This window comes from Cornus florida, unplaced genomic scaffold (assembly GCF_030987335.1).
Source record: "Cornus florida cultivar Cherokee Brave unplaced genomic scaffold, ASM3098733v1 CherokeeBrave_3.0.0_Hap2_Chr05, whole genome shotgun sequence".
NCBI classification, from domain to species: Eukaryota; Viridiplantae; Streptophyta; class Magnoliopsida; order Cornales; family Cornaceae; genus Cornus; species Cornus florida.
Window position 1 is genome coordinate 96396353 of NW_026775575.1, and position 23476 is coordinate 96419828.

At 37.9% G+C, this 23476-nt stretch overlaps 1 protein-coding gene across 1 annotated transcript; it reads right to left on the reverse strand.

Moving 5' to 3' along the window:
* Nucleotides 1-468: 468 nt before the first annotated feature.
* Nucleotides 469-23318, reverse strand: LOC132307791 (uncharacterized). The gene is made up of 7 exons (XM_059805656.1): nt 22514-23318; nt 13769-13903; nt 9992-10332; nt 8680-9424; nt 8345-8441; nt 8201-8255; nt 469-924 (listed from the first exon to the last, which is right to left on the reverse strand). The coding sequence occupies exons 1-7, from the start codon at nt 23013-23015 to the stop codon at nt 862-864; spliced, it is 1938 nt and encodes a 645-aa protein (XP_059661639.1). The 5' UTR covers nt 23016-23318; the 3' UTR covers nt 469-861.
* Nucleotides 23319-23476: the final 158 nt, after the last annotated feature.

Here is a 23476-nt window from a genome sequence, read left to right on the forward strand (position 1 = left end):
GTAACAAGCAAAACACACGAGCAGTTAAATTGATCATGATCATGATCATGTTCAATCAAAAACGCAATCTCCACGAACTTCTCAAAAAACATGAATCAAACGAAACATAATCGGACCGTGTGCTTTCTCCATAATTTCATCTTTGTCCTTGAATCTTTTCTTGTAGTGCTTCCTTCCCCTTCAACAGCGCATTGGATAACCCATATTGAATCGAACCAACAGATCATGTGCCACAGGTTGAAATCATGCCGGCCGTTAGCTAGAGAAGGCATTGACGCGTGTTGACAGGACAGGGAACAAAAGCTTCATAGTGTCCTCTTTAACAGCCTTGAACAGCGGGGTTAGGTTTTATGTCAAAAGGACCTAGCGGTCCCCTTATCCTCAAAGATGAGAGGAGTTCGCTCCGGACCAACGTGATCAATAAGGGCTAAAATTTTATGAAAAGTTGTCATGTCAAAGGATGGCAGATTTAATAAAATAACTAGAAGAATAATCATTAAGATCTTGTAATCAATCAACATTTATGAAGCTGTCCACTTAATGCAGTGTCGAAATCTATTCACTTTAAACTCCACGAACAAGATGTGGGGTTGGGCCATTGTGTTATATACAAGGCGACATTCCCAAATAAAAAAACTCACCCTTTCACTATGCCAAAAAGAAAGTTATCAGCTAACTTTGACATTGCATAAGATAATTATTCAGATTTTTGTAAAAAAAAAATTTTGAAAATGATCCAGAGCGTTCAAAATTTGTGCAAGCTTCATCATCCAATGCATGGTGAAACCAGCCGGTAAATGACATCCATCAGGGAAACAAAAGTTGAATAGCTTTCATTCTTTATCTAATAATGCAACCCCTTTATACCAATAGGTGCTCTTTCCCATACTCTCGCACAATTACTGGCACACTTGTGGGTGGAACCTGCGATTATGCAATAAACGAAAGAAAAGAGAAGTCCTTAGCTGATCAAATGCACTCATCAACGCAAACGCATAGCAACAAAACCAATAGCTAGAAAGTAATAATTTACTGGATAAATCCATAAGCTTCATCCAATGAATCAATTTACTTATCACTTTGCATAAAATTTTGAAAGGACATGTTAAAAGCATCAGTAAGATTTCCAGAACCTACTATGACAGTTGGCTAGAATAAAATATAAAAAAAGAGTTGTCTTGCATACATATATATGTACATATATACATATATGCATGTGTATTGATTTAATCACATCATAAAAAAAACGGGGAGAAGATTCAGAATAATCCATGTCTATCCAACGAAGGAGCACCACTCTCATTTTAGACAAACAAGAGAAATATATAGCAGAGGCCCATATTTTAAGTACATGACAATAGGAAATAAGCCTCCCATTTTGCGAAACCAATATATAAAAGAGCACTACCACAATACAGAAATGTCATATGGAAGGGTTAAATGCAGAAACCACCCCTACACTAGCAAATAGTGCAAATGCTCCCTTGTGGTTAAAAACAACCCCCAACTTATAATTTGGTGCAAATAAGGACCTCTCCGCTTAAAAAGGCTATAATGCCATCTGTCAGTAGAATGAAATAATATTATAAAACGAATATAATGTAAAATGACCGTTTTGGACAATTACCGAAAATTTTTAGGTGCTTCGGGACCACCACGTCATCTGTAACTTCCTTCTCCCTCTTTCCAATTTCTCTCTCTTTAACACATTTCCCATCCCAACTTATCTCACTCCTAATTTAGGGAAAAGGAAATAAAGGTGATTTGCCTTCCCCCCTCCCCCACCAAAAAAAAAAAGAAGCAAGCAAGGAAGGAAAGAAAACAGAAGATTTGTTGCAGTTTTGTGGAGCCACTTTGGAGCATCATTACATTGGACTTTGGTAAAGGAACACGTACTCCACTTAGAAATTGTGATTGGACTTCTATCTATTTGAAAGTCTTTAAATTTGCAAGTAGGTCCTAAATTGAACATGCTTGATCTTTAAGCCATTTATTTGCTTCATTTGCTCCGCATTTCTTTCCATTACCTATTATACTTTCTCTTTCCTAGAACCATTGGTTCTGCACCTAAACACCCACGCCTTGTGCATGAGTTTTAGCATAATTATCCTTCGTTGCATTCTAGTATCTTACTTGTGCATTGTGGTAGTTCATAGTTTGGTTTCTTTAACTCAATTTGAGTCTTATATTGGCATTTGTCTCTAATCATTCTCATGCTTGTACCATCTCATTGAAATCGCTATGATTGTCCATGACACATCTCTAATGCAAAGTCTGCACTAAAACAAAGAGGGGATACTATCTGCAAAAGCATGCCCCATTGAGTTCACTAGAGGTGACACGTGTTTCCCCAAGAATTAGGCATGACCTTAGAGGCAATCACCATCATTATTATATTGAGAACACATACAACCATCGTTACATGTTTGCTAGTCCAGAAACATCTTGAAACCTTCAAAGTCTGCACTATGCAAAGAGGTCATACTATATCTGCAAAACACATGCCCCATTGAGTACACTAGGGGTGACACGTGTTTCCCCAACACTTGGGCATGACCTTAGAGGCAATCACCATCATTATCATATTGAGTCCCATTTGGGTTTGCTAGTCCAGAAACATCTCGAAACCTTCACATGAGATGAACCAATTTTAGGGAGAGTCGAAACCATAGTCCTGTCATGAGACCTCCAGTTGTTCAAACACGCCAAATCTATAAGTGTGGAAATCTACTTGATTACTCAGATGACCTAGATGAGATTGGACCATTCCCTAATCACATGAAATATCATATTAAAATTGAGATCTACAACAATGACAATTATTAGGAAAGGGTGATTTGGAAGCATACCAACATATTTTGCACATTTCTCAATCGTAAGGAAAAAGCTTGTCAAATAATTAATGACAAACTAAGTTCAATAAATGCAGTGTCTAAATCAAGTGTTCTTAAAATGAAACTTCAACCTGAACCTTGTCCACAACCATATAAGATAGCCAGGATAAATGGAACTTCCTTGACCATCTTAAAGAGATGCTTGGTTCCTATCCAAATGGGTGCCTATTCTGAGAAAATATGGTGTGATGTCCTACCTACAAATGTAGCCCATGTTCTACTTGGTTGTTGATGCAGTGAAAATGGAAGAGGACTTTCTTCAAGCAGTTGAAGATCCTAAGAAGACTAGACTGAGTTTCCATTACTAGGGGCAGCTGATAGCCTGATAATGTGAGCAATTTATGTGATTGATTATGGGTCTAGAGTCATTTATTTCATATTTAGGATATTACTGTTGTTTTGATTTTATTAATAAGTCATGTGCCTTTTAAGTGAGTCATGTGACTATATAAGGGCTGTTTTGTCATTTTTCAGCACTTTATTCTGCTTGACAGAATAATAGCCTTTAGATTACATTTATATGAAGGGCTAGGATTAAATCTTTGTTAAGGCATCCCTTGTGTCTTATAAAAGGGGATGTTCCAAGTTGTATTCAGCAGCCTTTTACGTATTATCAATATATCTGGTCTGTTGAAGCAGCTTTTTACCTCTCCCTTTGTTTGGGATTGAGTTATGGGTGTTTAAGCTATTCGTTATCTTAATCCAGCTCTTTTTTGTTTCTTAGCTAAATTAATCCAGCTCTTTGTTTTCCCTTCTTATCAATTTTTCTTTTCCTTCATAGTTGATTGCATTAGTTGGTATCAGAGCAAAGTTTTGATCCAATGGTTTTGTGTTGGGTTATTACATCTCTCTCTTAGGTTTTGCAACATGCCACCAAGGAGAAGAAGCCAACCTCGAAGACCAGCCGTTCGGCCTGATCAAGACACAGCAGTTGATTAACAACAAGTGCTTGATGTGATAGAAGATCTAAGAAGTCAGATTGAAGCTTTAGCCCTGCGAGTGGCGCAAACCCCAGCCCCTTCTCAAGATGGCATCAAATCTGAGGAGGAGAACAATCTGGAAGAGGATTTTATTAATCCTTTTAGCAGAAACGCAACACCTAGACCAACACCTATTCCATTTGAAGAAAGGCGTTGGGATGGTGGCTTTAAGGTAACAATTCCTGAATTTGTAGGATATCTTGGAGGAGAAGAAGAACAACCACTACAGGAGGAACCTATCTATAACAATGATGACAAGTGAAAAAAAAATTCGTCAAGCATGCAGAGCCATGGTTGGAAAGTTTCTATCATGATTCAGAGAATGATCCAACAAGTGATCAATCATGCTTGTTCATAACATCTACTACTGTAGAACCATTCGTTGAGTGGAGTAAGCCTCCAATTTTTTATGAAGAACCACACATTGAATCATACGAGTCAAAAATCCCTATGGATAGGGATCAATTAGCAATCTTTGAGAAGGAAACTACAAAAGAAGAATCTCAAAATGAAAGAAGCGGTGAGAATGTGGTGGTAACATCGCAATAGAGAAACAAGAAGTGCTTAACCTTTCACCAAGGGGAGTTTTGCAAGAATACAAGTCTGGCCATTTTGGTGTTTGAAGATTCGAGCGCTTTCCAAGAAGTTTTTGAATCCATGGAGATGAAAATAATGGATTTCACTTTTATGATATGATTTAGGGTGACTTCTTCAAGCGCACTACAACTACTAGGCAGTTGTTGGAACAAAAATTTAAGTTGATTAAACTTCTAATTCAGGATACGTGTTCCACCAAGTTTTGCGAATCTACCCAATTTCAAAAAAAATCTAGTAACATCCATGTTTATTTTGCAAATGTATTCTTTGTTACTATCAGGAGATTATTGTATTTGATTCGAGTTTAGAAAAGAAGAACGATGGGATGGAATGCCATGCTCAGATTTTGGATTGATCATGGAAATTTGCTTCTAACTCGATGACGAGTTTTCTCACCTAGAGAGACTGATGCAGTGCAAATGAGAGAGGACTTTCTTCAAGCAGTTGAAGATCTTAAGAAGACTAGACTGAATTTCCATTAATAGGGGCAGATGATGATGTGATCAGTTTATGTGATTGTTTATGGGTCTAGAGTCATTTAAATAAGTCCTAAGTCTTGTCTTTATTTCATATTTAGGATATTATTGTCATTTTGGTTTCATTCTATAAGTCATGTGCCTTTTAAGTGAGTCATGTGACTATTTAAGGGTTGTTCTGTCATTTTTTAGCTCTTTATTCTGCTCGACAGAATAATAGCCTTTAGATTACATTTATATGAAGGGCTATGATTAAATCTTTTCTAGGTCATCCCCTGTGTCTTATAAAAGGGTTATTCCAAGTTGTATTCAGCAGACTTTTACGTATTATCAATATATCTAGTCTGCTGTAGCAACTTTTTACCACTCCCCTTCTTTGGGATTGAGTTGTGAGTATTTAAGTTATTCGTTAGCTTAATCCAGCTCTATGTTTTCCTTCTTATCAATTTTTCTTTTCTTTCATAGTTGTTGCCTTAGTTGTCCATGGATTTATAATGTTGGTGCAATCCATTATAAAGGGGGCAATTCCTTTGTCTTCAAGTATAGTGGTAAAACGATAATGCTAAAACCTGCAAAATCAACAAGACCATCAGAAACGGGTTCCTAGAGCAACATATAGGTCTTCTCAGCCATCTGATGACAAAAATGTGTTGGCAAAAGAAGGAAGGAAATTCCCAGTGTTCCATCCAACAAGGCATTGGAATCCCCACTATCTAAAGTCACTAAAAATAAATGAAACTGAGGGTGTAACACCAAAGGTACCTCCATCTAAGTTACCACTCATTCATCACCTCATTAACTCTAAGACATCTAATTCCCCACATTATTGCTCGACTCATAAGAAGTGTGTTGAATCAGAACAACAAGCGAACTTCAAATAATGACTTCATTCACTTATCAAAAAAAAAAAAATAATGACTTCATTCAAGATAATTTTGCCATTGTGTCAGATAGAGATGTCAAATACAAAAGTCATTTTTGGAAGACACTTTGGACACTTTTAGAAGCCAATTTGAAATTTCCCTCAGCATTTCATCTTCAGATTGACGCAAAAATTAAGGTCATAAAGCATAACCTAGGATTAGGTTTCTTATGCTGAAGCGCCTAACTAGAATAAAAGAAGGGGATAGGGAGTAGAAGATGAGATGAGACTAGAAGAAAAGGGGAGAAACAGATGAAGGGGATGAGGAAATAGAGTGCACAGATAGACTAGACTGACTGAGGGGTAAAAGAACAGCAAGAATAAGGAAAGAAGAATGGAGGGAAGACCACTGAGAATCACTAGTCTCAATATAAGAAATTGTTTTGAGTAAGAAAAATTATGAACTTGCTGCACATTCTCATAGTAGGAATCATGCATTCATTGAAGGAGATTATGTTCTAATTCGTGTGCACCCACAATTTTATCCTAAGAACTCTTTCAAAACAATGAATACCCAAGTCATTGCACCAGTCCACATTATTCATAAAACAAGACCTAATGCATATTTATCTAACTTGTCATCAGATGTGAGTAATAATTCAAATTTTTTATGTGGATTACATGTCACCAAACCAAGCACCTTTGAGCCTCTTGTTTTATTGACGTTTTATCCCATAGGTGAAACTGCATATTCTTCAGCATCAGTTGTTGCTCCATTTCTACCACACCTCCAGATTGATAATCTTATTGGCCATCAGAGTGATGTTGCACATGTTGGAAGTATTTACCACTATCTTGTTTGATGGAAAGGTCGTCCAGATTCAGAGCAGAATCACCAGTTTTACTCTCCGAAGAAGAGTTCTTTTGGGTCAGGGAGATTGATGCATAGCATAGATAGGCCTGCAGACCTACGCTAGACCTAGGTGACCATCTTACAGGCTGTATTCAGCTCTTGAGAAGGCTGGGTTCAATATTCTACAAAGATTGCAGTCAAGAGAAGGCTGAATGCAAGCTGGATTTTATGTCTGCAGATAAAGGCTGCACTCAATCTTCTTGCAGGGATTTTTTTTTTTTTTTTTTTTTTTTTTTTTTTTTTTTTTTTTGTGTATTTGACTGAAATATTATATGTTTTTTTACCGATTAAGGTGTCTTAGATATTTTGTGTTCCCTTAGTATTAAGGAAGCTTTTGATGCCAGAAATAGGCATATATGTAACAAAGATATTCAATTTTGAATAGTAGTCTTGGATTGAGATTATATTGGAAGTATATTGAGACTAGAGAGTCTCACAGGTCTTCCCTCAAATTCTTTCCCGATTCTTGCTGTTCTTTACCCTTCAGTCAGTCTGGACTATCTGTTCACTCTATTCCTTCATCCTCTTCATCTGTTTCTCCCCCTTTTCTTCTAGTCTGATCTCCTCTTCTACTCCCCACCCCCTTCTTTCACTCTAGTTCTAAAATTGTATCAAAGCAAGCCCACCAGTCATGCGTCAAATTTGGTATCAGAGTTTTGCGTTCATCTATCTGTTCACTCTATTTCCTCATCCCTTCATCTGTTTCTCCCCCTTTTCTTCTAGTCTGATCTCATCTTCTATTCCCCATCCCCTTCTTTCACTCTCGTTCTAAAATTGTATTAAAGCAAGCCTACCAGTCGTGTCAAATTTGGTATTAGAGCTTTTGCGTTCTACATCAGTATGCAAAAGTATACCTTCAAAGAATTCAGAAAGTTAAAATACAACCAAGAAAACAATCCCTGCCCCCTTTTTGACCAAGCAACAACCGTTCAAACTTTGAGTTTTTAAGATTTTTCCATCACGTTTATCCACTTCTCATCCCAATGTTTTGATGGAGACTAAATATTGAATATTTCAATCCAGGAGTTAAGATATCCAACCAATATCACCACCCTTTATGGACCACTAGAATTCCATAGAATGAATTTGAACTTTACACATTGCACTAAGCTCTCACCTTCTAAACCATATACATGCATGTGTCAGCGCATGGCATGCACACATAACAGGCTAGAATGACAGAGCAAAACTAATGCTGCCGTCCCCGAAAGATCAATTGAGACTAGGAACTGCAGTCTTGTAAAAGTTTTCTTTCGTTGGGTAGTCTCCAAGCCAAAAGTTGGAATATTGTGCACATGTTTTACCATTATCATGTTTTCTGTATCGATAAACAGCATTACCAACAATATATGGCAAAAATAGATAGAAAACATTAAGCAAGAAAAAAGGATACATTCTTAAGAAACTATGTTCTGTGGCATGCTTGAAAATGTAAAATGAACTTCCAAATTTTAACACAAAATCGAAATATGACTCACCATGCCATAATCTGTGATGATCATAGAGATATAGTCAGCAGGAGTGGCATCATAACTGTTAAAGTTACACCAAAAGAAACATTTTCAGAATCAGTAGCAAAATACAAAGTTTCATTTATTTACCATTAGAATTCAGGAACTCACAGTAAATTCAGGAGTTGCAGATTTTCCTTATTGGCCCAATTATCCAAATAATTTACATCCATTCTCCCTGAAACCTTAGCAATGGCATTTGGATTACCTGCAAACATTATACATATTTAGGCCTAGGAGCTATACCTCAGACTCTCTGCCTCTGTAAAAGGTCATATACTTGCTAAAAAAAGAATTAAAGGTTATATAGTTAAAACATAACAACCATTTGAACATCCATTAATTTAGATTAAAAAATGCCGAATTTCTTTTTATAAATAGAAATATATATTGAGTGGACAAAAAAGGGTCACAACCCATATACATGTGGAGGAGAACAGACATACCTAGCTCATTGGAGCAAATTGAATCAAGCTGTACCCTTTCATGAAACTTGTATGCTTCACAGCAAACCATAACTGGGACACGGAATGCATGAGCAACCATAGCAACACATGCAGTTCCAACCCTTGAGTATACAGTTCCATTAGACAATACAGAGGCAGCCCCAAGAAAAACTCTTGTGACTTCATGAATGACATAAGAAACAGCATTTACATGAGTGTATGTACAACTCAGGCCTTTTGCCACCAGCCTACGGAGTAATGCTTGGCCTTCCAGCTTTGGGCGTGAATCTACCACCACAACACGAAATTGTTTACCTAGCTCATGGGCATGTAACAGAATCATTTCAACAACGGAGGATGATCCATATGTGAGAAGAACATCCCCATCCCTGATCTTGGTAACGGCATGACCGACTATCACCTTGTCTGCAAGTACTATTTTCTCATTAATGAAACGATCAATGTCTGAGCATAGAGAGGCTTTTGCTTCTGACTCTGCTAGAGTTAGGGGTAACTTGGCAATACGAGCCTTCAAGAACCTAATAGCATTCCCCATACTGATAGAAAGGGGCCTGCATTCAATCAAAAATGAAATGAAACTATTGACCTTGGAACTTAAATCTCTAGCGAGAATTTTTTCTGGAGGTGTGGAATAGTCTTTAATGGCTTCCTGAAATGCCTGAAGCATTGCAACACAACGAGCATTACCCCCAAATACATCTCCTGCTAAATATTGCATTCCAACCTGGAAAAAGTTCAAATAAAATCATTATTGTTATGTTATTTTAGAATTTGATGATATACAAATATAATTCAGCAGCCACAATAGCAAAGTTCTAGTTGTTTAGAAGAACATTTATGTTGTCATCCATGTCTATAAAGTGAATACATAACAACATTGGACAAGAGACTAGAAATCAAGTGTAATAAACCTATGTAAGGAGACTAGTATGAGAACAGTGTCCATAAAAATACAGGTGCCTGGCATGACAGCATGAACTCCACTAAACATGATACAAGTTCTGGTGCCTCAAACAGTTAGATATATCTACGTGTGTATATATAATTTAAAAAAGAAAAAAGAAGAAGACATAAATTTATATCTACTTCCTTTTTCTTTTTCTTTTTTATCAAGTAAAAGCATACGTGTTTGTATAACATGGTGAAAAAAGATATTTAAGCCCACTTGTCATGTGACTAGAAGTTGAATACTCATGTTTCAATTTTCAAAAATTATGCTTCTAAGTACACAATTAGAACAAGCAGAACTGAAGCACTGAGAATCATTTAATTTTTTTTTTGTAAGGTAAACCTTGTAAACAGCAGGATGCATCGGATCTAGTTGGAAAAACTTTGACTCAAGTTCAGGAAGTTGGGTTCCATGTTCATATTGAGGTAAATGCCGAAACAATTCAACTCTGTTTCTAGCTTCAGTTTGTTTGACTATTGCATGCCTTTTAGCCTTTTCCACTCGACTCTTATTATCAAACTGCATGCGCGGAGGGGGCACATCTTTCTTCCTATCTTTTTCAGGTAGTCGATCACCACCTTTCTTTTGAGGAACTGCTGCAGATTTCATTGGGAGACCATCCTTCTTTTGTGAAGCCTGCTTCACAGTTTTACCCGGTTTTTCATGTGCTGGAGCCACTCCTCCTGAAGCAGCAATAGATATATTCGCTCAGCTACAAATATTTCTTCAATAAGATGACGAACCGTAACTTGTAAGTCATGTGCATAACCACAAAAAAATGATGATTCATAGGTACCACCAAACACATTACAATAATAATCCTTACTAAAACTAAACATAGTAGAATAAATAAGCAAAGTCAAGCACAAAAGGCAAATTGCCTTTAGGCTTTCGAACTACAGGAGTCCCTTGTATAATTTGTTTTTATACTTATATTTGATTTGGGGTGTTCCAGGAAAAGTACAGCTTACATCCAGCAACTCATCTAGCAGTAGAGCCGAAATTTATTTAATATTATAGCACTTTCAATATCCAAACCTATAAAACAGAGCATTCCAATACTCTATATGTCAGGTATTGTTGCTACAAACCTCAGTTCTATGACATACAAGCTAATCCAACTTCCATAAAAGATTGATAACAAATAGAACTCTCTTAGACCCCTTTGAGATTAGTAGAATTATTGTATTCAATTGAATTGTGTATATCTACAGGGTTATGGTTCCTTTTCATATACTTGACCAGAAATAATATAGGATGCCAGAGGATGCAACAACAACAAAAAAAAAAAAATAAGAATGAAATAAATAAATAAATACCTTTTTAAAATATCATGGTGTATACCAAAACCAGTATCACCTCAAAGTAGATCATTCTGAGACTTCCTTGACCTTTTTATATATATATATATATATATATATATATATTGATAAGTAATAATGAATTTAAAAAGGCATTCAATAGGGGAACGCATCCCAAAAACATTAGAGAAACCAGGGTCTAAGACCCCAAAGAATCCAAAAAAGTAATTAAGTCATCAGAAGAGGAACAAGAACTCCTCTTCACATAACTAAAGAGAGAATGAATAATAAAAAGTTTCAGTGTCGCTGTAAACGACTCCTTCCCTTCAAACATTCTACTATTTCTCTCCTTCCAGATGCACCACCAAACACAATGTGGGACAGATTTCCAATAATCACAAACACTCCTAACTCACACGACAACCTTTCCAGGCATGAATCAACTCCTTAGTAGAACGTGGTATTACCCAACACATGCCAAACAGGCCAAGAATAAGATTCCAGCAATCGTGCACTACAGAGCAATGCATTAGGAGATGATCAACTAACTCCCCATCCTGCTTGCTAGGTAACACCGATTAACAAAACAATTTCCCCTTTTCCTCAAATTATCGATCGTCAGAATCTACATGGACTCTCTTATTTCCCTTCACGTACCCTAGTCGACACGACACAACATGGGTATGGGTACAAGATATGTGTCCAAGACATGAACCCAAATCAAACACCCCGATCCATCAAATGGCTTGATCGTTGAAGAAGTAAAAACTCAAATTTAAGGGCAGATATTCATTCCCTATCTATGATAGATGGAAACCTTTTTATTTTACCACATCTCATTTAATTTCAGTAATAATTGAGTAATTTCTTATAAAACAACAATATTAAACATTACACTATAATAAGTAAATGCGCATTACATGTCTACATACCCGTATCCAAATTTTGGACACATATTCCTGTATTGTAAGATTTGGATTTGAGTAGGCCCTTACACTACAACACATGTGTACCCGATAAACTTACCCGAGTTAGGTAACATAGTCTCTTACCAATATCCAAATGATATCCTTAAAATCTCTAAGAATTCTCTTGGTCTTTATCTTACTTACATTGTCTAAGCCTTGTTATCATTTCAGTATAGTAAACAATTCTTTAATTTCCTGCAAAATAAGCATAAAATTGGGGATGGGGGAATTATCAATGTACTTAATAGTAAAAAAATGAGTTAAACTTTTGTAGATTTAAGAAGCTTTGCTTTAGGTTTTCCATCCGTAGCTTGTTTCAAGATTACTTAAAAATTAAATAAAAAAACACTAGTTTTAATACTCCAAACGCATATGGACAAGTCCTAAATAAGTCACCTTCACCTTAGAAACCAAGAAACAACTCGATATTAGTCAATATTGGCAAACAAAGCTGGTCAATAGAGCCATTACAGTGCAACTTAGTTGATATTGGCTAACACAGACCATGACAGATACTACTCTCCAGCCAAAAAATCAGCTTATTTTTGTCATACCAGTAAAATTGGGACATCGGCCAACATCTGAAAACATTTTTTCCAGTGCTCAAAAATCTCTAGACAAACAGACACAGTGGCTCTTCTAAGGGTAAGCAGCTGGTGCTTGATTGGTTACTCAATTGTTTTGGTTGTACACATTTGAAGCCCTGAACATGAATCTCAAACACCATTGGCTAGAGCAGGGGGCATAATATTGGTACAGAGGGTGCTTATGAATATTTTCCATTCAGTATTCTTTATTTTTTTAATTCATTTATATATTTGTTATATCCTGACAAATACTGTAATACACACACACTCACCCTGCCTCTATGGGGACTTGAACCCTCAACCTTCCACTTTTAGAGGTAGAGGAGATACAACTAGACTACAACCCATTCTTTATTTATTGTATTATTTCTTCATACATTGAACCTGAAGTGGTAGATCAGCTACAAGAATAGTGATGACTATTTAGAATCATTCATTATTTGGGACAGACCTAGATTAGCTTATATGATCTGTCTTTATTCTTATACATTATTTGCTACTTGACAAGTTCCTATCTTTTGTACTATGTTCTCTCATCAAAGCATACGAACAAAATAAAATACAGTTTCAACAGGGCTAAATTTTGTTTTGGCAACATGAGGCCTGAAAGAAATTATGAACTCAAAATAAAAATAAGAAGATACCATATAAATCTACTACATGAGGGACCCAGAACTGGTTGAAAAAATATGGTTAATAACCGTATGGATTCTCAAAGAATTAAATACCCAATCAAAATTATTAGCACACATGTATGCTTGTTATCAAAAGGTATTCTCTATTTATTTAAAGATTCCAGTACGCCTTTACTGATTAGGACCACTAACCAACATATCAAATAATCAAGCAACAACAGATGAAGGCAAATTTTAATTGAATGAAGCTCTATGAATAGGTTGTTCAATAATTTATTAAAAAAGACCTGATCTTGCACAAGTTTTAAGCATGTGTTAACATGTTAATAGAAATCAAACCACTAAGATATCCCCAAGAAAAAAACCAAAATATTAAAAACAGAAAGATTTATATATACATGTATCAAATGGTTCCATTGAACTAATGAAGAAGGAACTATTTAGAGAAGAAGTTCTTTGGTAGATATGTTAGTCAACCAAAGAAAACTTATTACAGAAGGCTAATAATAAAAAATAACTGATAAAAATGACAGATAGTATTTTCTGAAGTCTGGGATACTAATCAAATGGTAGCATAATTAATTTTCAATAATTGTTAATTAAAAGAAGAGAAAATCATCATTTAAACCTTTCGCAGCAGCTTTTGCAGCTCGTTGAGATTCCTGCAGAGCACGTCTTTCAGCTTTTGTTGTTTTCTCTTTCAATTGTTTTGAGCTTGACAGCTTTTCACTTTCCAATAATTCAAATGTTTCTCCACCCTTTTCTGCATTTTTTCCAAAAAATGCAACTTATAAGAGACAAGCAACAGAACAACTGTATCAACAGAAAACAACATCTATGCAAATTCTATACCAGTTACCATAAAAGTTAAGCTCAATTAGAAAGAATATCACTAATTTCAACTCACATAAGGAGGCAGTGAAACCTATCAAATCATATATATAATTCGGCCATCTCTTGTAGTAATACTTATTAAGAAAAGGTTATCACTAGCAATAAGCCAGAGCTAATTTATTTATTTATTGCTTTAAAATTTCATATTATAAACATGTACGTAGTTTTTTGCTAATTTCCTGAATGAGTGAAAAGACAATTGGTCTTGAACCACCTATATCGGGTAAATACACCTTTTATAATGGGTCCAATTGGGGTTCTAGGAATATTCTACCTCTCTTATTCTCTGCCACCTCCATCTGTATTGCAGCCAAATAGCCAATCATTCTTCAATTACAGTTCATATGCACAACGGGGAAAAAAACAAAAAGAAAAAAACATTTCATCTAACTGAAAGAAAGGCACCTCCGTCTTCAATCAGAATCACAGGAAACCATTAATTTCGGCATAAGTTCAAATCAAATTAATCAACACTTCATAATTCCCAAATGGGAAGTTTAAAATGAGCAAAGTTCCCCTCAAAAAACGTAACCAGATCAGAAAAGCTATTCCCCACAAAAATAACTAATAAATAAATCAATCAGCACACCGCCATTAAAATCCAAATGCTTCAATGAAACAAAACACTTAGTTAGGAACATAACATTCATACACCAAAATAGTGGTTGATTCAAAATGTCAGATCCACTCAACCACTTCGGGATGGTGCAGACAATGGATTCCTCTCTACGGCTGGGGATGACATCAAATTCCGGAAGTGATTACTGCTTTAATTCTAAATGTGTTACATTAGCTTTGGACTTTGACAGGTAGGGCAACAATGAACATAAACCAGGTAGAATTCAAACTGCAACTCGGTAGGGTTCAATCCGAAACAATGCAACCCCAACCCAAATGATTTTTTTTTTTTTTTTTGATAAGTAAAATGTATTAAAAAGCGTTCAAAAGGGGAACGCGTCCCAAGCTATACAAAAATAAAGCGGAACCTATGATCTCAAAGAGCCCAAAAGGTCCACAATATCCTCAATAGAGGAAAAATCTCTCCCCCAACCCCAACAAAAAAGAGTACAAATAATAGAAAATTTCAACACCCCAGTGGAGGACTCCTTCCCATCAAAAAATCTTCTATTCCGCTCTTTCCAAATGCTCCACCAAACACAAAAAGGGGTTACCCTCCAGAAGACTCTCGCCTGAGCCCCTACATATTTGCCCCTCCAAATATCCAGCAATTCCCGAGAAGTCCGAGGCATGACCCAATGAATACCAAACAGACCAAAAATGAAACTCCAACAATCATGAGCCACAGGACAATGCAGCAGCAGGTGATCCACTGACTCCCCATTCAACTTGCAAAGACAACACTGATTAACAATAACATGTCTTCGCTTCCTCAAGTTGTCCAAAGTCAAAATCTTACTCCAAGCTGCAGTCCACACAAAAAAGGCAACCCTAAGAGGCGCCTTGGACAACCACGCCGTCTTCCACGGGAAGGTAACGCCATGAAAACCAGAGAGGCACACAAAAAAAAGACCGGACCTAGAACAACCCCTGAGTAGAAGGCACCCAAATCAGGGAGTCAACACCAGTGCCCTCCACCTCTTGTCTGTACAAGAGAGCCAACAAGCCAGTGACATCATCCAACTCCCAATCCTGAAAAGATCGCCAAAATCGCACATCCCAAGACAACCTCCCGCTATCAAGGCGATAGCAGTTAGCAACCATAGCATGCTTGTCAACAGCAATCCTAAACAGCCTTGGAAACAAAAGAGCCAAAGGCCTATCCTCGCACTAGGGATCCTCCCAAAACCGGACAAACCTTCCATCCCGAACTCTGAATCTAACATGTTTAGAAAACTTATCCCATCCGTTTCCAATGGCCCTCCACACCCCCACTCCACTAGCAAACCTGATTGGCCTAGCTGACCACCCCCCTCTCTCCTCCCCAAAGCGACAAGAAATTACCCTTCTCCATAATCTATGCCTTTCACTGCCGAATCTCCAAAGCCACTTACCGAGGAGAGCACTGTTAAAGGGGGCCAATCTCCTAATCCCAAGCCCACCCAACTGAAATGGCCTGCAAACCTGCTCCCATCTGACAAGATGATACTTAAACTCCCCCCCCCCCCCAAAAGGAAGTTTCGTTAAAGCATCTCAAGACGTCCAACAACCGAGGCTGGAACCCGAAAAAGCGAAAGAAAATACATTGGGAGGCTTGACAAGATACTTTTCACTTAAACTCCCCCCGAACCCCCCCCCACCCAAAAGGAAGTTTCGTTAAAGCATCTCAAGACGTCCAACAACCGAGGCTGGAACCCGAAAAAGCGAAAGAAAATACGTTGGGAGGCTTGACTAGATACTTTTCACTAACATAACTTTACCACCCTTGGAGAGATATTGCTTTTTCCAACTAGCTAATCTTCTCTCGACCCTCTCAATCACCGGGTCCCAACTTCCCACCCTCCTGGCCAAGTCCCCCAGCGGCAAACCCAAATACGAGATAGGGAAGCGTTGCGTCCCACACCCTAAAACAGCAACCAGAGTGTCCACCTCCTGAACCTCCCCACAGGTACAAGCACACTCTTGCCCACGTTGACTTTCAAACTAGAGACAACCTGAAAGCAAACGAAGACACCTCAACTGGGACACCTCTGCCTTGCAAAAAACAATATTGTCATCCGCAAAGAGTAAGTGAGAAATCCCCATCTGCTGAACGGAGTAGGGGCCGATCTTGAAGCCCCTTGTAAAACCCAAGTCCACCGCCCTTCTCATCAACCTACCAAGTCCAACCCAAATGATGATTGGGCTTGGGCAATATTTTTTCAACTTCGTGCCAGATTTGGACTAAAAAACTTCCACATAATATATTCAATATGTATAGCTTACTGCGAGGCATATACAAGCTTATTGCCAAGGTTCTTGTTCTTAGGATGAGTAATGTATTGGATGGAGTTATTTCGAAGTCCCAGAATGCTTTTGTTGGAGGACGGCAGATCTTGGATTCTGTTCTTATAGCAGAGGAATGTGTAGACTCCAGGTTGAAGAGTGGGTCCCTGGTGTCTTATGCAAACTTGACATTGAGAAAGCTTATGATCACGTCAATTGGAAGTTCCTTCTTTACTTGCTTCAGAGGATTGGGTTCGGAGATAGGTGGAGGAAATGGATCGAAACATGTATTTCGTCCGTCATGTTCTTTATTCTTGTGAACGGATTTCCTGCTGGTTTCTTTGCGAGCTTGAGACAAGGAGACCCCTTGTCGTCTTTGCTATTCCTTATAGTCATGGAGGGTTTGAGCAGACTAATTAGGAGAGCGGAGGATTTGGGTTATATTAGGGGGCAAAGTCGGCAAAGATGTAGCTTATCAGATAGAGATCTCCCATTTGTTGTTTGCAGATGATACCTTGGTTTTTTATGATGCCGATGTCTCCCACCTTAGATATTTGAGGTGCATACTTGTTTGTTTCCAGACGATTTATGGGCTAAAGATCAATGTTGGAAAGAGTGTGCTCGTCTCGGTAAGGGATGTTCCAAATATTTCCTCCTTAGCTGCAATTCTTGGGTGTGGGGTGGGTGTTTTTCCTCTTCCTTATTTGGGATTGCCTTTGGGGGTTTCCTCTAGGAGGGTGGGGAGCTGGGATCCGGTGATCAATACGTATGAGAAGAGGTTGGCAGGATAGAATAAGCAATATCTATCGAAGAGGGGAAGGTCACTCTTATTAAGAGTACTCTCTTGTCCCTTCCCACTTACTTTTTATCTTTGTTTCAAGTCCCATGCTCTGTCGCTGAAAGGATTGAAAAAATTCAAAGGGACTTTCTATGGGGTGGAAGGGGCGAGGAGTTCAAGTATCATCTTGTTAACTGGGAGCAAGTTTGCAAACCCTTGAAGTTAGGTGGTTTAGGCATCTGAAAGTTGGTTCCTTTTAATAAAGTTTTATTGGGAAAGTGGTTATGGAGATTCGGTAGAAAACGACATCGCCAGTGGAGAAGGATTGTCTCGTGTCATTTTGGGGAAGAGAGTGGTGGCTGGTCCTCCCATCCAGTCTCTGTTGCGGGAGGCGTCAATGTGTGAAAATTCATTCGGAAGGATTGGGATGTCTTTTCCTCACACACCAGATTCAAGGTTCGTGATGGTAGGCGCGTCCGCTTTTGGGAGGATTTATGGTGTGGAGATCAATTGTTGTCTTATTCCTTTCCTAAACTTTATAGTATTTCCGAAAATAGGCACGCCTACGTAGCTAACTGTTATCGGCTTGATAGCAGTGGGGTTACGTGGGATGTGCGTTTTAGGCATTCTTTTCAGGATTGGGAGATGGACGAGGTATGTGTTTTTTTGGATTTGTTGTATCCATAGAAGGATATTGGCAAAGAAAATGATGACATTTTGTGGGTCCCATCCACCCATGGTAGATTTGCTGTTCGATCCATGTTCTGTCGTTGTCCAATTTCGTTGGTCATGATTTCTCATGGAAGACTATATGGCTTTCTAAGGCTCCACTTAAGAGTCGCATTCTTTGTTTGGACTGCCGTCTGGAGCAAGATTTTGACGTTGGACAATTTGAGAAAGAAAGGTAACACTATTGTTAATTAGTGTTGTCTATATAAAACAGACGGTGAGTCTGTGGATCACATTCTTAGGCACTGCCCTGGAGCATATGATTGTTGGAACCTCATCTTCGGCATTTTTGGCATACATTGGGTAATGCCTCAGTCCTCCATAGGACTGATTAACGCGTGGAGAAGATGAAAAGTGAAAAGTCACGGTCGTGACTATTGGAGGATAGTTCCACACTGTGTTTGGTGGTGCATATGGAAAGAGAGGAATAGCAGAAATTTCGAAGAAAATGAATCGTCTTTGGTGACCTTGAAAATTCATATTCTTCGTTCTATTTTCTGTTATGTGAAAGGAAGCGCTTGCTCCTCGACTGATGACTTAGTTGACCTTTTGGACTCTATTGGTCCTTAGGTTCAACTTTCGTTTTTTTGTATTAGGGACGCGTTCCCCTTTTGAACGCTTTTCTAATCGATTTTTACTTATCAAAAAAATATCTATATTCAATACATGATTAGGAACCAAAAACCGACTAAATAGACCTAATGAAATATAAGATAGTTAATTTTTTTCTCAACCGTGGCTACTTCTTAAAAAAAACTTTGCAATATGAAATACTTGCTTCCACAAAGGATTGTTATGCCCTTTAAATAATGAAGACTAATTCTTCAATTATTTCATTACCATCTCTTAGCTGAAGCACCTCTCTCATACATTCTTTCACTTCTTTTTCTTCAAATCTATATAGAGAAAGAAGAAAGAGAAGACATACTTTTACATAGAATAAAGAGAGGACAAATGCCTCTGGTACAGATTAAGTTAACAGGCAAGTATTAATGGGATTGCCAAAGCCACACAAGAACCAATCTGCGAAAAATCAAAAGCCATGCTTGATGTTGTAGTGCTGATCTTGTTGGGGTATTGCATCACTTTGGCATTCTATCCAACTATGCTTCAATCTCCTTTACTTTCTCTCTCCTAATGGTCAAATATCTTCATCGTTAAACTTTTTTATCAAATGCTAAAAGCGTATTGAATTAAAAAGTTTTTTAGCCACTCTTCGTGTTGAATATAAAGTTAAATTTGCTGCAACTGGAAAATCATGAGAGGCTATTAATGAGATAGAGAAATTCAAGTTACATGTGATGAATAATGAATTGAGTTTATTGTGTATTCTGCAAAAGCAACCAAAGCTTAGTTTGAGCTCATGAAGTGAAGATCAAACTACCCACGAGCAAGAGCATCGTGAGTTGAAGGTTCAACTCAGTTGGACTTTGGCATACCCTATTAGAGCTCAGTCTGAATTGCAATTGATCCATAATTTCTTCCAATCTGAATGAAATGCAGTTAGTAAAATTTGATCCATTTTACCACAATTTACTTTGTTTAGTTGTAAGAATGTTAGACAAAAAAAAAGCACCTGAACTTTAAGTATGTCTATTTCAACTAACACTATTCACATTTTTTTTTAGGAATTGTGTTTTCTATTGTAATTAGGTTTCTATTTTAGAGTTGTATTTTATTACGTAATTTCTTGCTAAGCAAGTGTTGGGCTCTAAGCAATTGTAATCCTTGTCCGACAAGGAATTGGGTTTTTGTCTATAAATAAATATATAGGTTGAGGGTTGAGAGTTGTGAGATTGAGAGAGATGTAATCGCGTGAGGGAGTTGATGGGTAGACGAAGTTTATGAGTTGGTAAAGCAAGAAAAACACCGGTGACACTAATAGAGAGGGGACCGGCTTGTGGAGTGGTGCATGATAAAAAGGCGTGTTGGTAAGCTACTATTGTAATATCTCTACAGAATCATAGTGGAATCTCTTCCCATCTGTGGATGTAGGCTGATTTTGGCCGAACCACGTCATATCTTGTGCTTGGTTGGGATTGTTTTGTTGGCTTTCATTGGATCTCAATCTTCACGCGCTTCCACAGCACCAACAAATTGGTATGAGAGCCAACAGTTCGTGTTGAGATGTTCGTCTTTTGTTTGAAGGAGAACCAGAAAAACACAAGTCTTCTCAACAAAAGCTGCAATGGGTTTAAGTAGCAGATGGAGTCAATCAATCAGCTTGTTTGATCACAATGGTCAAAAAATCATGATGGGTTACATGGCATGGAGTTAGAGAAGTCAAGGTGGAGCCTTGGGCAGCATATAATGGGAATGTTCAGAGTTCCGCAAGATTGAAGCCGCATGAATTGTCCGACTCAATTGCTACGTGAAGCGATGATTAGCTAATTTGGAATTTGAGCCAAGGTGGAGATTGTTAGGAATTGTGTCTCAGATTCTACTGTAATTAGGTTTCTATTTTAGAGATGTATTTTATTATGTAATTTCTTATTAGGCAAGTCTTAGACTCTAAGGAATTGAAATCCTTGTCAAACAAGGAATTGGATTTTTGGACTTGGTAAATAGTTATCTAGGTTGAGGTTAAGTGTAGAGAGAGATGTAGTCTCATAAGGGAGTTGATGGTGTAGTTTATGAGTTGGTCAAGTAGGAAAAACACCGATGACGCTTATAGGGAGGGGATCGGCATGGTCCATGGAAAAAATGCATGCACGTAGTGTTAGTACTCTACTGTTATAATATATCTATATAATCATAGTGGAATCTCTTCTCATCCGTGGATGCAGGTCGATTTTGGGCAAACCACGTTATATCTTGTGTTTGATTGTGAATTGTGATTGTTTTGTTGGCTTTCATTGGATCTCGATGTTCATGCGCTTCCGCTACACTAACTTTATCTTTTTCCTTCCTAGTTCATGTAACACTCTTTAGGAAATGAAGATCTAAGTTCAACACTACCCATCTACCTAACATGAAGCTCTTCCTTTCTCCAATCTTTGGACCAACTATGTAGAAAGTTAATTATTTGAAAATTATTGTCTACCACAAACGTTGCCTCTTTAGTCTGTGTCGTGAGGCTGGATACATGTCTCCACCCATCTAGCTGTAAAATAAAGCATAACATACCTGGTGGAAGTATAAAAATTAGGTTTTAATCAAGTATGCTTCACAAATATTATGACAAGCAAATCATATGTTCAACTTAATCAAATATAATGCCTTCTAGCTCCTTCTGCCGTTTTCTGAGAAAAAAAAATTTCTTTCTTTAAAAAATTAAAAAAACATACAAAAATGATGTAGGATGCAAGAAACTACCTTTAATTTGAATTTTCTTCCTATTGGCTAGTATTTTATTTCCAAATATGTGTGTGTAGCTTTCTAGCCCCATATATTGGCTCGTGGTCCAATTGTTGATGGCTGAGTCCCAGCCCATGGGTGCGTGAATCCCATGTTATAGACCCTTGATCTTCTTGTAACATTTCCTCATGATACTAATAAAATAATCTCCTCTATTCTTCATTCATTTTCCTCCCATTAATTCTATTTAATATTATTCGAGTAACATCATAAAAGTAAATAAAACCACTGTAAGGATATTAGGAATAAAATGTAAACTGTAGCAAGTTGCTCAAATGTATGACAAGATTATCGTATTTACTTTTTAGCATAGTTTCTGAAGCTTCTGGCTGATACATTATCACTATAATAATATCAAGCTTTTCCTGAACTTCAAATAATATGGAAAGCAGCTACAACTTCTCTTAATTATGTAACGAGAGGAGTACATATTTTTAGCTAATTTTTAATCAAATTCTAAAATCAGCCGGACAAGTAGTTAGCTAGCCAAAATGACAAGAAAATATTAAAAATCAAATATCTAAAATGTTTACATCCTAAACCAAAACATTCCAAATTTAACCAAACAACTGGAATTCAGAGTCAAACCATTTTCATCGTCTATTTCTGTGTTCCTGTTTCACCCAATGAGATTTGAGATTCAGATTATTCAATTCCAAAGTTTCAAAATTATCTACCAAAACAAAGAAATCAATGCATTGTCTGATATGAGGGTTGAGAGTCTATAAATACCAGACACTCCTTGAGGCTTGGTTGATGCGGTGGTATCAAACGCCCTCGGGATAGAGGAAGCGAATTTCCCCGAATTGCTTCGGCGAATCCAATTGACGGAGTCCTCTGAGAATTCTCCGTCGACCACCTTTGCCGAAGCCGAAGGCGAAAGCACAGGAGAAGACCCGAGGAGAGACTCGGACGGGTTGTAGCTCCCGACGGCCACGTTATCGGCGGAGGGCCGCCTCAGCGTAGACGCGGGAACGGGCACGCCGACGGCACGTGACGACGACTGGGGAGCCAAAGAGGACTGAAGGTTGTCGGAGGCATGGCGCGGCGGGGGAATCATGACCGGAGAGAGGGAGTTGCCGGACGGAGAGATATCAGAGACCGGAGGGGACGACGAGATGGGTGGGGCGGACAGGGTCCGATCCGGTGGCGGTGGCGGTGGTGCAGTGGGAGCGAAGAAACCCACCTGGCGCACCTTAGGGTCGATCACTCTTGAAGTCCGACGCTGGTCCATGGGTAATTGTAATCCAAATCGCTAGGGTTTTGGTTTTGGTTTTGGTTTTGGGTTTGGGGAAATTAATCTTTTGTCCATTGAAGAAGCTTCTGTATACAAGTGGTGAGAGCTAGGGCTTCATTGAAGAAGAAGGATTCATTGGTGCGAGATGCTCTGATGGGTGAAACTCAAGTCGGCTATAATGTTGCAAAATAAAAGTACTATTAGAAAGTGGAAAATTATATATATATATATTTTAAATAAAAGCACAAGAAAGAGGAGAAAAAATTTAATTTTTTCTTGACATAAGGTGTTGCGTATCAATTTTTTCTTGACATATGTTGTTGCGTGGTGTCTTATAACTTTTTTTTCAACGTTATTTGATTCTTTATTTTTCTATCTATTCTGATTAGGATGAAAAGGGGAAAAAGGTACCATGGTCAGTTTTGTTTTCCAAAAAGAATAAGAGGGAGAGAGAGTGG

Excerpts from the sequence above, each read along its gene's own strand:
- LOC132307791 (XM_059805656.1), bottom strand. The coding sequence starts at position 23,015 with ATGGACCAGCGTCGGACTTCAAGAGTGATCGACCCTAAGGTGCGCCAG. Across the intron at positions 10,333-13,768 it reads TGCAAAAGCTGCTGCGAAAG|GAGGAGTGGCTCCAGCACAT; the intron begins GTTTAAATGATG and ends TTGCTGCTTCAG. Across the intron at positions 925-8,200 it reads TCATCACAGATTATGGCATG|GTTCCACCCACAAGTGTGCC; the intron begins GTGAGTCATATT and ends GCATAATCGCAG.